The following is a 15,495-nucleotide window of genomic DNA, read 5'->3' as shown; positions in this document are numbered from 1 at the left end:
TCAGTGAAGAATTCAAGTATCTCCTACAACTGATGTTAGGGTCTTCCATTGCTAAGGAAAGGGAGAGGAGGCATTAGGATTAAGCTCGTGTCTTATTTTGTAGTTCTGCAACTGAGCATGCTACAGCATGGGAAGCTGCAGTACACCATGCAGACTGCCAGATGCATCTCAAGAAAAAGAAAGGGCTCTTCCCTCCATCTTCCTTAGAAATCCAACTTATACGACTACATTTATAAAGCTGCCTTAGACCATTAGGCATTCTAGCCAAGTACTGCCTACTATGATATGCCACTATTATCCAGGCTCTCAAACAGAGATAATTTTCAGCCTTGCTATCTGATAACCTTTTATGTAGAGATGCCAAGGATTAAACCTTTTGTATGCACAAAATCAAAGCAATCACACAATCACTGAGTTTTGCCTTTTCCCTCCGCCCTCCACCTACAGTTTATAGTCTCCTGTATCATCCTTGCAACTTACCTAAGGAAGGCACTGTGTGCATTGCAAGAATCAGATATGGTGAAACAGCCCACCTGTTTTCACACACAAACCATGATTAAAAACTGCTCACTATTGCAAGGACTCCCACCACTTAGGCCAAGTTGAGACAGACATTCCAGTGCATGGCCAATGCTATCTAATCACTTCCACAATCATGGCAGCATATTTTTCAACTGCCTCAGCAACAGGGATTGCTCCCAAACAGCTGCAGCTATGGTTTTTGATATGTGATCTAGGCCATCCAAAGACACAGCCATTTTCACTTAAGCTGACAGAAAGGTGTAGTTTTAGCCATTCTACTTGTGCAAGGAATCTTGCACACATAGCAATCTTCTGTGGGATCCAACCCAACAGGAATATCTGAGCCAACTAGCACCCATGGACTTCAATGGAACTTCCCTTTGTGTGAACATGCCTCGGACAGTGAATGAGGCCAGCTTGCTACAGCTCCGTCTCAACTAGTCCTGGGGGCATAACAAAGTAGAAAAAGTACGCCCAGTGCAAAGATTGAGGAGACAGAAGATACACATACCGAGGAGTGTAGAAGCAGCTTCTACACCTCCATTGTAGACCTTCCTGTTATCCCTGGTGGGATAAATTTCATTCCATAAAATCTGGACATAATACAGTATCAGGTAGTAGCCAGCAGAGTTAAATATCCACCAGAGGGACCAAAGTCTCAGCTGAGGCAATCGTACAATGGTTCCCAGCTCCTTCAGCATCCGAATGAAGACTAGTTTCTGCCAGCTAGGTGCTTTGTACCATGGTGGCTTCCCAGCATTCATTTTGTCCAGCTCACTGGGTGTGGTGCCGTTGCACACAGGTTCTCTCCTGTTGAAGAAGAGGCTGCGTTTGGGACGTTCCAGGAAGAGAGTCAGGATCAATCCAAAGCACATAAACCCAAGAGAGAGATAATTCAGGGTCATGAAAGTGGTGCCTCCAAATGTGACACAGAGCTGCCCCAACACAGAGCTGGTGAAGACGCCCATGAGCACAGAGAAGCGAGAATAGCTGGCCATACGCTGATAATGTGAAGGGGTGACCAGGGAGAAGATGTAGGAAGAGTACGCAACACGTGCAGCCATAGTGATGCCGTAGAAGAACTCCATGAACTGCATGGCGAGGATGCTGGTGCCAAAGATCAGCAGTAGCCAGATGGAGATGTGGCTCAGGCTCTGCAGCACTAGCACTGGCTTGTACCTCAGGTAGTCTGTCAGCAGGAAGATGGGCACCAGCACAGCCATGTACGAGTAGGACAGCACAGGTGTAATCTCATTGGTTACCTGCAAGATAAAACCCAACAAGCTGTAATGCCTTCTGACAATGAGCCACCAGGACTTTCTTGCAAGAACCAAAATGCTGCCAGTCAGAACTGGAGAAGGAGCACAGAATCCTAGTATCACAAACCTTGATCCAGGTCCTTTTCTTGTTATGGTATTTTATACCTTTTTAAAACCACTATCAAGTACGTCAGGCTGGAAGTTGTGTACCAATTCACCACCCACATTTATCCCTGTATTTATTTAATACCAGGTTTATGGACCGCTTTAAGTGTGTGAGGTAAAGTGGATTTGTTTTACTAAGTATGATTATTTTGACACACTCACAGAATGTAGTGGGTAGAGTGTCAGACTAGGATATGAGAGACCCAGGTTCGAATACCCACTCTGCCACAGAAGCTTACTAGGTAACCTCGTGCCTGTTACTCTCTCAATCTAGACTACCTCTCAGGGTTGTTGTAAGGATAAAATGGAGAAGAGAATGATGTAAGCCACTTTAGGTCCCCGCTGAGAAGAAAGGCAGGATATAAACGAAGTAAAATAATAAATTAAAAAAATTCTGCTATCCTGTACATATAAATCCAGTCCTCTTTCCCCTGGGTCCTCTTATAGCACAAAACGAACAAGTTTATGCAGAGGAAAGTGTGATAAATTCCTTCCCACCTCAGCCAACAAGATGACACAAGGCTGGAGCTGGGAGGCTCAATATACTTAAGAGTTAACAAAGTTTATTTCTTCAGCAGCTTGTGACATAACAACAGTAAGTAGGTAGTTTGGCACTTTTCACTTTTCTTTTGGGAACAGCACCTAAATCTTGCCTGTAACAAAATCCTATAAGACTCCCTGCCTAGCTCAACATACCTTCCATCTCTTCTTCCTCCAAACTCCTACTGTCTGTTTTTTCCATTGGTGGTTGGATGGTTAAACTTCTCCAGGTTTCTCCCTCTACATCAGAGTTCCATTCATCTTTTGAATCTGATTGTTCTGCTCTGATATATATATAATTCTCTATATAACTCTCTCTCTCTATATATATAATATATACATACATACATAGTGTGTGTATTCACACACACACACACACACACACACACACACACACACAGAGGGATGTTTTTAGAGATCTCTACCCAATAAGCTGCATGCTCAGAGCTCATGAAAATGAGCTCTCTTAAGGCCAAACACCACAAGCTGTCAGGAGACCTGTGACCACAAGTTCGCTAGAATACTGATCATAGATTTCCAAGCATCACATTTCACTGGGGCTATAAGCATTTCAACTTATAGTGCAAGCATATCTCAGTGTAATGAGATGGACTCCTCAAGTCCCCCGTCCCTCACAGGTGGCCTTATAGACTGATAAAGGAAAAGAGGGAGGAGTCATATGTGGACTGCACTGTTAATGTTCTGTTCCAAAGTTCAAAGTTATCCTTGAAGTCAACTATAATGTTTGGAGAAAAAATTGTAGTTGCACTGGAATCTGCTGAATTGTACAAAATGCGCTAAAGCCTCTCTGATGTCTAGAACTAGAACAGCCACATGCTGGTTGTAGCTGCTAACCCGGCAGCACACACACACTCTAATTGTCAAGCAGGTCAGCTAAGCCTTTGCCAGATTCCTTTGACAGGAACTTGCTGTTCTTTTGCCCTGGAAACAAAGCAACAGGGAACTGCCAGTCCTGGTCTAGATTGTTCTGCTGTAGTCAACAAGCATCTCCCATGACAAAGGTCACATTAATGCAGCCCTAAACTTTTATCCTTATGTTAAATCAGTGGGATATTGAATTCACTTAAAGGTAGGTAAAGATAGTCCCCTGTGCAAGCACTGAGTCATTACTGACCCATGGGGGGACGTCACATCATGACATTTTCTTGGCAGACTTCTATTATGGGGTGGTTTGCCATTGCCTTCCCCAGCCGTCTACACTTTACCCCCAGGAAACCTTGGAAGAATGGAAGGCTGAGTCAACCGTAAGCCAGCTACCTGAATCTGGCTTCTGCCAGGATCGAACTCAGGTCATGAGCAGAGCTTGGACTGCAGTAGGTCAGTTTACCACTCTGTGTTCTGTTGAATTCACTTACACTGACAGAAACCCCCAAAGTGCTTAGGTTATATGGCTCAGCCCTCCTTCCCACATTTTTATCCCACCTTGCCTCCAAAGAGATTAGTGTGGCATATGTTCTTCTCCTCTCTTTTATATTATCCTCCCAACAGGCTGTGGAGTAGGTCAAACTAAGAAAGAGCATCTTGCCCAGCAAGCTTTGTGGCTGTAGATCAGGATCACAGAATCATAGAGTTGGATGGGGTCTCCAGGGTCATCTAGTCCAACCCCCTGCACAGTACAGGACATTCACAATAACCTCCCTCCCCCCACCCCAGTGAACCCTGCCCTGCTCCATGCTCAGAAGATGGCAAAACACCATCAGGATCCCTAGACAAACTGGCCTGGGGAAAATTGCTTCTTGACCCCAAAGTGGTGATTTGACATTACCCTGGGTGTGTAAGAAGGGGCTGCAAGTACTAAGTGCTGATGTAACACTTCCTGCCCTCCCTCTCATGATCTACCTAGGTCGCTCTGGTCTTCGCCTGGTACACTAGCCACTACTCCGAAGTGGTATAGTGGTGCTCTCCATTTTTTTTTAAAAAAAATGCCATTCAAACCAAAATAATGCAGTTGTTACTAGCACACTAATGAGTATCACGCTTCACAGAATACAGGGCAGATCCCTGTCTGGAGAAGTTCACAATCTAAAATGTATTCATGTACATACACAATAATCTCAAGTAGCAATATGGTCCAGAAGATGATGAGAAAGTAAAACAAACAAAACTATTTTAAATTAATGCTTGGCCAACCAAGGCTATTTTGCTATTTACTCTTTATCTGAGACTCATACTCATTTATTACACACACACAGCACTATCAGCATACATCACAGGAAAGAGAGAAGTCCCTGCCCCCAGAAAATGTAGGACTGAGACAGATTAATGGAAAAGGAGGATATTACAAATGTCAGACCATCAGTGCTCCGGGGGGTCACAGACTGCAATTGCTATATGAATTATTGTAGAGTAACTTAATGCAAGGGAACATACCTTTCCAGCACTGTAAGCCCAAGATTATATCTTCCACTTGGGATTTATTTCAAAGATTTTATCCTGCTCTCAACCAACATGGCTTACAGCAAAAGAATCTCACGTCATATATATGAAAATGCAAGAAATGGCTGGACAAATGAGAGGGGTGGCACCTGGCTCATCACCTGCTGATGGGCAACTAAGAGAAATGCTGAAGGGTGGGGGCATGATAAAGTATCTTGCCAGGTCCCTGATGTTCCTGTCCTTATGTAGAGGGATGCAGTGAGTGCCCTTAAGTGTGCTGCCAAGCAGTAGTGGTTGAAACTGTATAGTTCCTTATCAAGGCCAGATGGAATGGGGCTTCCAGGTCACCTCTTGGTGGCAGAGAGAGAAGCTGGAGGCCTGTGATCTTAAAGACTTTCTCCAGTTCTCTGACGGTTCTGCTGCTCTCCTTGCATTCCTGTCCTCCAAGGTCCTCTACCCCATTCTAACAGAGATAAAACCCTGACATGCAGTTCTTCTTTCTTAAAGCACATAGCCTGAACTACAAAAGCAACTGTTACCTTCTGTCCAATGTCATAAGGTTACCTCCTCTAGCTTCAAAAGAGCTTCAGTATTAAGGGTACCATAAAAGGTAGAATTTCACTAGCGTTGCCTCTTCCCATCATAGAATTATAGAGACAGACAAGACTACATCTGGTGCAATGCTGTGTTTCATAAAGGATCTGAACAGGAGACACAAATAAATAAGGCGAGAAGAAGAGCATGAGGAAATAAATGTAAACAAAAGGGAAGAGACTCAGCAGACCATCAGAAAGGATAAAGAAGCAAAAATTTCCACAAGAAACTTACAAAGTGGGGGGGGGGAGGGGGAGGGGGAGAATGAAGATAATTATGGCATGTACTATGCATATGAATTACTATTAATAGCCAGATAGTTTCAGGTGGGTAGCCATGTTTATCTGTAGTAGAACACAGATTCAGGTCCAGTAGCACCTTAAAGACTCAATTTCTTGTTGGTTTTTAAAGTGCTACTATTAGCTGGGATAGCTTAAAAGAGTCAATGGTTCCATGACCTCCCCCTATCATCTACAAACTATGTAAAGGATGCATATGAAATTCATCTGAGTAATTTGCATTAGTTTCAATTTAAAAAATGAATATGAATGTATAGAGAAGCCAGTGCACAATGGAAAGAGCTTGACCCTGTGTGTCAAGATGTCCTAACACAAAAAGAGCCTGTGGCACTTTAAAGACTAACATTTCTTTTAGCATAAGCTACTCCTTGGTTGTTTCCACATGGGGTATTTGGTCCAGCCTGGATGCTAACAAGAAGCAGTCCCCCCGCAGTATAACTGTACTCTTGGGCATCTTCAATTCTCCAGGTTTTCTGCAATCTCTCCCAAACTTGCTTTTCGGAAAGATGGTTGCAAAGCTGGGTAGCTGCCATGTGGATAATAAAGAACAGATCTTTCTGAGTGCTGCCCACACTGACACCTTTTTCCTGCCCCAGGACTCCATAGCAGCCATCCACGGGGGCTTTTTTTTAAAAAAGTAATTGACAGTTGTGATGGAAAGAACTGTAATGGAGGGTTTCCTAGGTGCAGCAATTGGAGAGTTGGAGGGGAAGGAGTTGGCAGTGGCCTGGAGTGGGAGCTTGACTGGCAGGCTTCTCCCTTCTCTATGACTGGCTAGTCACAACCCACCTTCAGGATGAGAGGGTTGCTGACAGAGTTTTGTGCAGAGGGTGTGTAAGCATCTGACAGGGAAGGTTTTCCTCTGGAGAGTGGAAAAAGAAATCATTTGCCCTAACTGTAACACCAGTGTTTTGAGGGAGAATTCTTGATAAGAATTCCAAGTATAAAAGCCAGCACAAGCTGAAACTTGTTTACATAGTCACAATAGAATTTGGGGTGTGTTACTGGTAAAGAGTGATTGGGTAGTAAGTAGAGACTCCCATTCAAGTCATGTGACTTACAAAAAGAAGATTAATTTCTGCCCACTGTCTAAGGGAGGCTTGGCTCTAAGGAGGACTCTTGGTCTGCTGTAAAGGTAAAACAGTTTTGAATTAACGCCTGGAAACCTGAGTTATAAAAGGGAACTCTTGAGAAATATTGTTGCTGCAACCTAAATTATAAACAAAATGCCTCTCACTATGAAGGAAGAAGAACATAGAAATTAAGCTTGAAACTGATTTTGCCTGTGATTTAAAGAATATTCTGTTCTACCAACGGATTTTACCTCAGCTCTTTCATTCCCTGACTGTGCTTATTCCATCCCTACCTGTTCAATAAAGTTGTTGTTTATTTTTGAATGTTACACCGTCTCCAGTGCCATTTCCACAAAGAAGAAAAGGGCTCCTGCTTTCTCACCATTAAGTTTCTGAACTAGCAAAAAGCCAAAGTTATAACTGGGCAGGGTGGGACAGAAAAGAACTTTAAAGCAGGCCATCTTGGATTTTAGCGGGAAAATCTGCATCAGAGTGGGGGAATGAAGGCCGGCGGGGGGGGGGGGGGGTCTGTCATAACATTGTTATAATGATTGTCAGTTACCAATTAAAGAACACCAAAAGAGCTTGCAGATAGTGTGGTGGGGAGATTGGCCCTCATGGGGCTGGGGAAATGTAGAGCAACACAACATGTGGAAACCCTACTGCTGCTGTGCTGAAATCCTGAAGATTTGTTGCTGTGTAGAAGTTACCTTTTTGGTATTGGCTGTAACAGATTAACCCCTCTGGAATTTGTAACAGGGATGCTGTGCATTCTTTTGCCATAGAGGACTGATGTCCACTGGTATCCTTGTTAGAAGCATACTTCCAACTTCAGCTCAACTGTCAATCTTCCTGCAAGCTGTCTTAAACTCAGTCTTAGAATTCAGTCCACAAGATGTTCTGGCCTATCAAGGAGGTCACAGATGCTACTAATTTCCTCTGTCATTCTCCTTGTCCTAAGGTCTTAATAGGTTAAGCAGAATTTGCCAAGTTCCACATCAGCAGCAGAAGGAGGCATGATACTGCACTTCCTGCTTCCACATCAATCATCATAAAATGCAGTAAGATATGGGGAAACCCCCTCTCTGGCCTATCTTAATGCTGTACATGACACAGAAATAGGGGCTAAACTAGAATGATTTTTAAGAGCTTCCATAATTATATATGGACTCTGTACTGCTCCCTCAGCACACAGAAGGACAATTCATACAGAAATCAGCATATTTTAACATAGGAGCTTTGGCTCGTCCAAAGGGCAGAACTGGAAAGCAACTGCATTTAGGATGACTCTCTGCTACCTACATATGCTGAGTTTGGGTACAAACAAGAGCTGCCCATGTCCCAAAAAGACCTTAGAGATCCCAAGAAAAAATAGAAATTACTTATTACTGAAGAAAGATAGAAAGTTTACATATAAACCACAGGAAAACCAGGTCAGCAGGTCAAAGTTAGCTTAGCAAGGCATTGGTAAAATCAGTGTTTCTTTAGGGCTGCTTCTCTAACCTGAAAAAAATTAACCCTTCCTTTAAAAAATGCAGCATCAGAAACATCCTTTTGGTGTCTGTTAAAATTTTTCCAGCTTGTAAATACAAGTATTCATCAACCAACAGGCCACAAGCAAAATATTTTCCCTTAATAAATTAACACAGTAAAAAAAAGGAGATCCTTTATTCTGAAAAATCTGGGACATCAATAGGATACAGTGCACCCTTTTAATTAAGCAAATTGAAAGACATTTTTACTAAAATATTTGTTTTAAAAAGTTATTGGAATTGAACCTATTATATTTTAGGGTACTTTTATTTGCTTCAGGAAATGGTTACAGAGTTAGAGTCAGTTAATCTTCTGTCAGGGCAAGTTTCAGCAAAAGTCTACACTGATTGCAATCTCTGACATGTAAGCACATGCTTCACACTCTCCTACTAAAATTAATGGGAAAAACAAATTTGCCAAGATCAGCAGTGGTCTCACTGCTAGGCAAAATGGATACCTTGACTTTCTGTTAAATAACCAATACATTTTTAAAAAGAAAAAAAATCTTGGAAGCCAACTGAAACGACACAGAAGCTGATCTGAGGATCAGCAGGATTAGCCAACAAAACCCCATTTCAAATTTAAAAAACCTTTTTATAATTTCATTGGGTTTATTCTCAATGTAGACATGTGAGCAGTGATTGGCTTTTCATTTTTTTAAAAAAATGGGGATCAAAGACTGGGAGTGAGGGACAGAGCACACTACAGTAATTAATGTTAACATCCAGACTTACTGCTCACTTTAATTATTATCAATATATTAGTTTTAATGACCAGCTCTTTTTCCTGTGAGTGAGCAGCCTACCTCCAATTCCCCCTGCCTCGCTTAACAATTTTGCAGAAATTCCTTGGAAGTGAACTAGGATCAATGTAATCAAGCAGAATAAAGGGCTCACTGTCTAAGCCCCAGCAGTCGCCATAGGAAACTGGCAGAGCCTATTTCTCAGAGTAGAAATATTTGCTACCTCCTGAACCCTCTTACTGAGGAGGCAGGAGGAAGCTGAGCTTTTCATATATAATTGGACTCAGTCCATTCAGGACACATTTAATGGGGGGGGGGGGATGCAGGTAACCATATCAATCTATTAGGAAAAAAGCTCACAAGCAACATCAGCTTAATATTCTTACAACCAAATGCATCTTTGTCCCATTAGTCTTTAGTAAAACTAGAGGAATTTTCTGCACCTGTCAAGCCTGGGCCTAATGGCCAAATCTTCCATTCCATCTTAAAATATTATAAGGGGCAGACAACAAGCTTTCCATCATACTCAGAAACATCCCCTCCCTTTTCTGTGCTGGGTTTTAACTTCAGGCCTGATGAAGAACTCCAGTAAACCCCCTGTAACTGTAGCTGGTTCTAAGGTATTGTGCATTCTATTGCTCTTGGCTCATTAACTGGAAGCGATGGATAAGCAGAAGGCTTGTTAATCATACAAAGGAGCCTACATTTCAACAAAGCTTCTCCAAACAGAAGTAAATTACCTTAAGATAAGATTGCTTAATAAAAGAAACGGAAATCTTTGTATACTTTGAAAGTTGACATTTAATTGACAGATGAAGAAGGTTAACAGCTTCTCCAGATAATGGAATTGAAGCTGGTAGGAAGCCATTCATGGATTTCACCTACAAGGCTTATGAGAAATTAGACCCAGCACCACACCATTAAACATTTAATTGAGGATTCATTTAAGCACTGGAAAACTGGCTATTTCAGGATCATCTATGCGTGCAGAGTGCTTTCTCCAATGCTGGCCTTCTGTGAATTGTCCATGCACATGACAAACTGGAACACATTAACATGTTATGTTTTCTTAGGGAAAAAACGGTAGCAGAGCTGATATGCAAGATATGAATATGAGCTAGATAGATCATGTACATGTTAATAGTTAAACTATAAAAATGATAAGTTTAAATGGCTGTTTTATTAAATGAAATTTACAGCCCTAAAGCTATCCAGTTAACTAGTCATTCTTTTTTGTTCAAATACGCTCTAAGACATTCTATTTGTGGTTTATATTCTATTCATTCTGTGCTGTTTTTAAAGCTGTTTGTTTTTATTCCTCACTCCTGGTTATGTGCCAAGTGTTGCTACATCTTTGCTCACACTGAAAATGGACTGAAGCCACACTCTGACTAGCCAGCCCAAGAGTCAAGGAACTTCCTAGAAGGCAGAATAAGCCTGTTTGTGAAAGCAGAGATCTGAACATGTAACTTCTCCTCATGTATTTGGCTATCCTGAATTGCTAAACAAACAATTTACTTTTTCTGCAGTTGGAAGGCTGTGGGGCATAGTTCAGATACAACGCCAGAACGTGGTTTGTTATTATATGGATAAGTCCAGGGGGACCTCAGGCTTGTATACTCTTAGCTCTCTCCCTCTCCCCTGTGAAAGAAGTAATGAAATTCTTCTTTCACAGCAAAGAACGGTTTGACATTTAATCCATATTACAAATTATGGTTTGCTGTCTTCTCCCTACAAACAACAATTAACTAAATAGTCAATTAGATTGCTTTGCATACAGATAACATGGGTGGGACATGCAAGCCTGAAGATCCCCCTAAGTTAAGTTCATACGAGTATGCATTAGGCATCACATCTGAAAGGTTCAGGCATCTCAAGGCAACACAGCAGTCATTTTTTTTTGGCTTTGTTTACTTTAGCGCAAGAAGCAACACAGTGTAACGTGGTAAATCTATTACAAACTGTTGCAATAATGTTCACTTTATGGACATTTTTGAGCTCCCAGAAACAGAACCATGTGCGCGTGGGGAGTAGCAGCACAGGGAAATAAATCAAAAGGTCTCAAGGGAACCTTCCTCTCTCCCTCCCAGGCCAGGCTTCATCCAGGTGCATGGAAGCAAGTGATCATGATGTTAATTCACACCTTCCAGCCACACACTCTTCCCTGCCCAAGTTACTCAAGCCCCTGCCAGAGGGAAAGAAGGAAGGAAGGAAGGACATTCCAATGAACCACAGACTCACCTCTTCTCATCTGTGCAACTTCATGTAATCTTAGTTTCTCTCCATTTTCCCAACAAAAATGAGAGAAAGCAGCAATTACAAGTAGACATGGGCACGAATGGAAAAAACAACAACGAACAAGCTGTTCATTGTTCATTGCCATCCACGAACAATGAACAGTAACGAACATGACCCTGTTCACAAACATGTTCGTTGTCCGTGGCCCCTTAAAGATCCCTTTCAACTATCAGCTGGCAAGTGGCAGGGGGAATTCCCCCCTGCCGCCTGCCAGCTGATAGTTTAAAGGGCCCTTTCCTGCCACGTGCAAGGGTCAGGACCCTTTAAACACCCTACAAACTGACCTTCCCAATGTCCAATACCCACCAAATTTGCAGAGGACATAGTCCTCACTGTCCTCTGAAGACCCCCCAAGTTTCAGAGAGATTGCACCCTGGGAAAGGCATGATCCATGTGTCCTCCACCCTTTGCTGTCATTTTCTGTTCACAGGAACTGCCTGTTAGAAGGCAGCTACTTTGAGGGGTTACAAACTGACCTTCCCAATGTCCAATACCCACCAAATTTGTAGGGGACATAGTGCTCACTGTCCTCCAAAGACCCCCCCCCCACCCCAAGTTTCAGAAAGATTGCACCCTGGGAAAGGCATGATCCATGGGTCTCCCCCTTTGTTGTCATTTTCTCTTCACAGTGGCAAAAACGGGACTCTCTGCTGGAAGTACTTTGAAGGGTTAAAGCCAGAAGGAAACCCAGAAGGAGTTCAGACAGAGTTCAGTTCCTGCCGTTGCCAGGGGACTTGATTGAAAGGCCCCAGACTGTCTGGTTTGAAGAACGGCTCAGGAAGGCAACGAATGAGGTTTGCAACGACCACTTGTTCATTTAGAACGGAGCCTCATAAACGGCTTGTTTGTGAACAGACGAACGGGCTGTTAGTGGGTTTTTTCCGTTCGTAATGCTGTTCGTGCCCATGTCTAATTACGAGCATCCTGCCCCAAACTAGCAGATACTCAGAAAAAAAGCTCCTGCTGGATTCACATGTAAATTACTTCTTTGAATACCCATGTGCACTGAACTCACCTCTTCTTTGGTGAAATTCTTCTCTGTTCCCAACAGGTAAGGAGTGATGAAGCTCTCACCAGGTCTGATCTGGGTCATGAAGCCATAGAAGCAAAGGTAGAAGACAAGGAGCTTCCAACGTGGATCTGGCAGGAGGTCAGGGGACTGATTTTCTGGGTTTTCAGTCTCAGACATAACTGGCTGGGTCACCTCAATACTTTTAGGTCAAAGTGGTTCTTCCCAGTGAAGTCTGCACGGCTGAAGCTGCCTTTGGCTCAGCTTCTCTATCCCTTTGAAGCAAATAAGGTCTCCAGAAGTATGATTTGTTGGTGAGTCTGCAGAAAAAGTAGAATTTGGAATCAGATCAAGTTTCCTGGCGGGAAGATTATAAACTAATACCCACCAACATCTTGCATGGAATTTGTTTTCTTTTCTTTAGCTACAAATCCAGCACCCCCCACAAATAACTCCCCCACCACACTTTTAAATGTGGACACAGCTTGCTGGCATGTGGCATCAGTGACGATTTTAATGAAACATTCCAGGGTTGTCAGAACAGAACTTCAGAAACAGAGAGCAGCAGAGTTTATTCAGCTGGACTGCTGTGTTTCCAAAGAAATAGCAGAAATATTTATTTGTTTGCAATATTCATGTTTTCCTTTGTTCCAAGAACTTACAAGTGTTTTTAGCCTCTGCAAGCACCCAAGTTTGCAATCACATAAGCAGAGTCGCAACAGAGCAGGGATTTTTTTAAAAAGCTGCTGTGTTAAGAAAGAAAAATATGTTATAATGCATTAGAATCATCATAATACATTGAAATCATCCAGCTGTTAAAATCTATTTTCATGTAGGATCAAACAGGATCATTTAGTCAGAAAATCTGATATAAGTTCAATGCTGCATTTTCATAGGTTAACACAATAAAGTGTATTGGGAAACCAAGTTAAAAGTGTTCCATGATACTGTCAAGTTGCTGTGAATTAAGGGCGGGGATTATTTTTTATATAAAACTGCCTGCCTGTGAAGTTATAGAAAAACAACGTATCATTGCCACATGAAAAAATTATTAATATCCTGGAAGAAAATTATGGTACTTCAAATCAGGAAATCAAAAAGAGAAGCTTTCATACTTCTATCCAGAGACTGATCCACCAACTTGTTGAGCTGTGTTCTTTGCGCTCCTTCAAAACGCCTAAATCATATTCAGTTCAAAATGTCTGAAAGTTCAAAGATCCATGACATAGACTGAAAGTCTCCTCGACCAGTAACTGAACATTGCACCTCTTTTCTTTTTAAAAAAATATAATGGTCTGTTTTAAAAATTCAGATCTCTTTGTATGCAAATGAGAGATATCTGCTGAATTGAGTGTTCCTCTTGTGTTGACAGACCTTAACAAATACACTTTTAGGCACAAAGACTCCTTGGATGTGGGCCAAAAGTAGAAACTAAAGGATGACCAGCAAAGAAGCTTCTTGACTACTGATTGTCCAGTACAGGAAATTCCATAATTTTGGTGCGGTGAACACAAAGGCCCTTTCTCAGGTTGCTCTTCAGTCTAAGCAACAAGGGAACTTTCCTCTCTGCTATTCCCTTTCATAGATGCCTTACCCTCGGCTTTGACCTCAGCATGCCAACCCTTCTCTTGATTTGTTCTCTGAACCTCACCTTCAGAGACTTGGCAGCAGCTAGGTCTGACAAGAGCTGAAACACTTGAGCCACACAGAAGGTGACTTTTAATGTTTGTTCTGCTTGCTTGGACCCAGCGTCATAAATCCATAATGTCCTGCAAGGTTGAGCTAATCCACGACTATGTTATTTGATCAGATACGCTTTCTGGCAGGTCTGTCAACAAAGCAGAAAACTTCACTGTCTAATGAGCCGGAGAAAAATCCTCAATAAGTCCAGAGCTCAGCAGAACATCTAGCTCTTCGCTCTGACAGTTTGGGGTGTAGTTATAGAATAACAAAGGCATATATGGGTGGACTCACTCCCATCTAGTTAGGACGAGTATGCTAAGAGTTGGTGGCTTTCACAGGAAAAAATTAGTCTTTGTTCCTACCTAGCTGAATTTCATGTTATTTTACATGAAGCCAACTGTATCTAGCTAAAGCACAGTTTTCAGAAGTCAGTCTTAATTTGGAAGCTGTATCAAAATGTCCATTTAACTCCCACACATTAACCACTATAATTCTATGAAGTGGACATTTGGGAAAGCATCTCTTTTATTTTCAATCCTGTGCTGATTCAGAAAATGCCTTTTAATGGAACTCGGATTTTCTTATTAAGATCCACTGTAGGGTATTTCTGAGACTACCGCATCATTGATTCCTGCAGCCAGCAAAAGCAGCACTAAAACTGGCACAAGAAAAAGATTACCCAACAACAGTGACACTCTACTAAGAGTTTTTGCTGTACTGAGACACAAAAATGTGTCAAATTTAATCAGGCCTTCTTCCAGCAGGTATTCAGCTACGATAGAAAGGCATCCTTGTATGGGTTTCAGAAATATTGTTGACAATGGGAGTGCAGGGCCATGAGAGTTCAGAATGTTAACTCTGCAGTTATTTCTTTTTATTCATGTATAGCCCAACTTTTCTCCACAACAGGGACCCAAAGTGGCTTACATCATTCTCCTTGCTTCCATTTTATCTTCACAACAGCCCTGTGAGGTAGGTTAGGCTGAGAGTGAGTGACTTGTCACCCAGTGAGCTTCCATGGCAGAGTAGGGATTTGAACCTGGTTCTCCCAGGCCAAGCCCCGATCTGGATAGCCTAGGTGAGCCTGATCTCATCAGATCTCAGAAGCTAAGCAGGGTCACCCTTGGTTAGTAATTGGATGGGAGACCTCCAATGAAGACCAGGGTTGCAGAGGCAGGCAACGGCAAACCACTTCTTGCCATGAAAACCCCACCAGGAGTCACCATAAGTCAGCTATGACTTGAGGGCACTCTCCACCACCACTCCCAGATCCTAGTCCAACAATCTAAACACCACCCCACCCCACAACTTCCAGTAAGAGCCTTCAGAAAATATATGCAATGTGCACAGAAGCAGGGGCGGGGGGGGGGGGGAGAGATGA

At 42.4% G+C, this 15,495-nt stretch overlaps 1 protein-coding gene across 7 annotated transcripts in view; it reads right to left on the bottom strand.

The window, feature by feature from the left end:
- The window catches only part of SLC19A1 (solute carrier family 19 member 1), a 34,519-nt gene that overhangs the window by 3,018 nt on the left and 16,006 nt on the right, over positions 1-15,495 (bottom strand). For 5 of the 7 annotated variants that reach the window (XM_054971546.1, XM_054971545.1, XM_054971542.1 and 2 more), the window contains exons 3-4: positions 12,438-12,751; positions 1,034-1,784 (exon numbers count right to left, since the gene is read on the bottom strand). In XM_054971546.1, the coding sequence (XP_054827521.1) occupies positions 1,034-1,784; positions 12,438-12,611 (925 nt within the window). In that variant the 5' untranslated portion in view covers positions 12,612-12,751. Of the gene's footprint in view, positions 1-1,033; positions 1,785-5,422; positions 5,585-12,437; positions 12,752-13,093; positions 13,175-15,495 lie in introns of those variants that run through there. The other 2 variants (XM_054971543.1, XM_054971548.1) reach the window with 2 other exon arrangements.

This window comes from Eublepharis macularius, chromosome 2 (assembly GCF_028583425.1).
Source record: "Eublepharis macularius isolate TG4126 chromosome 2, MPM_Emac_v1.0, whole genome shotgun sequence".
In the NCBI taxonomy this organism is placed as follows: Eukaryota; Metazoa; Chordata; class Lepidosauria; order Squamata; family Eublepharidae; genus Eublepharis; species Eublepharis macularius.
This window is presented reverse-complemented; position numbering and strand designations above follow the sequence as displayed.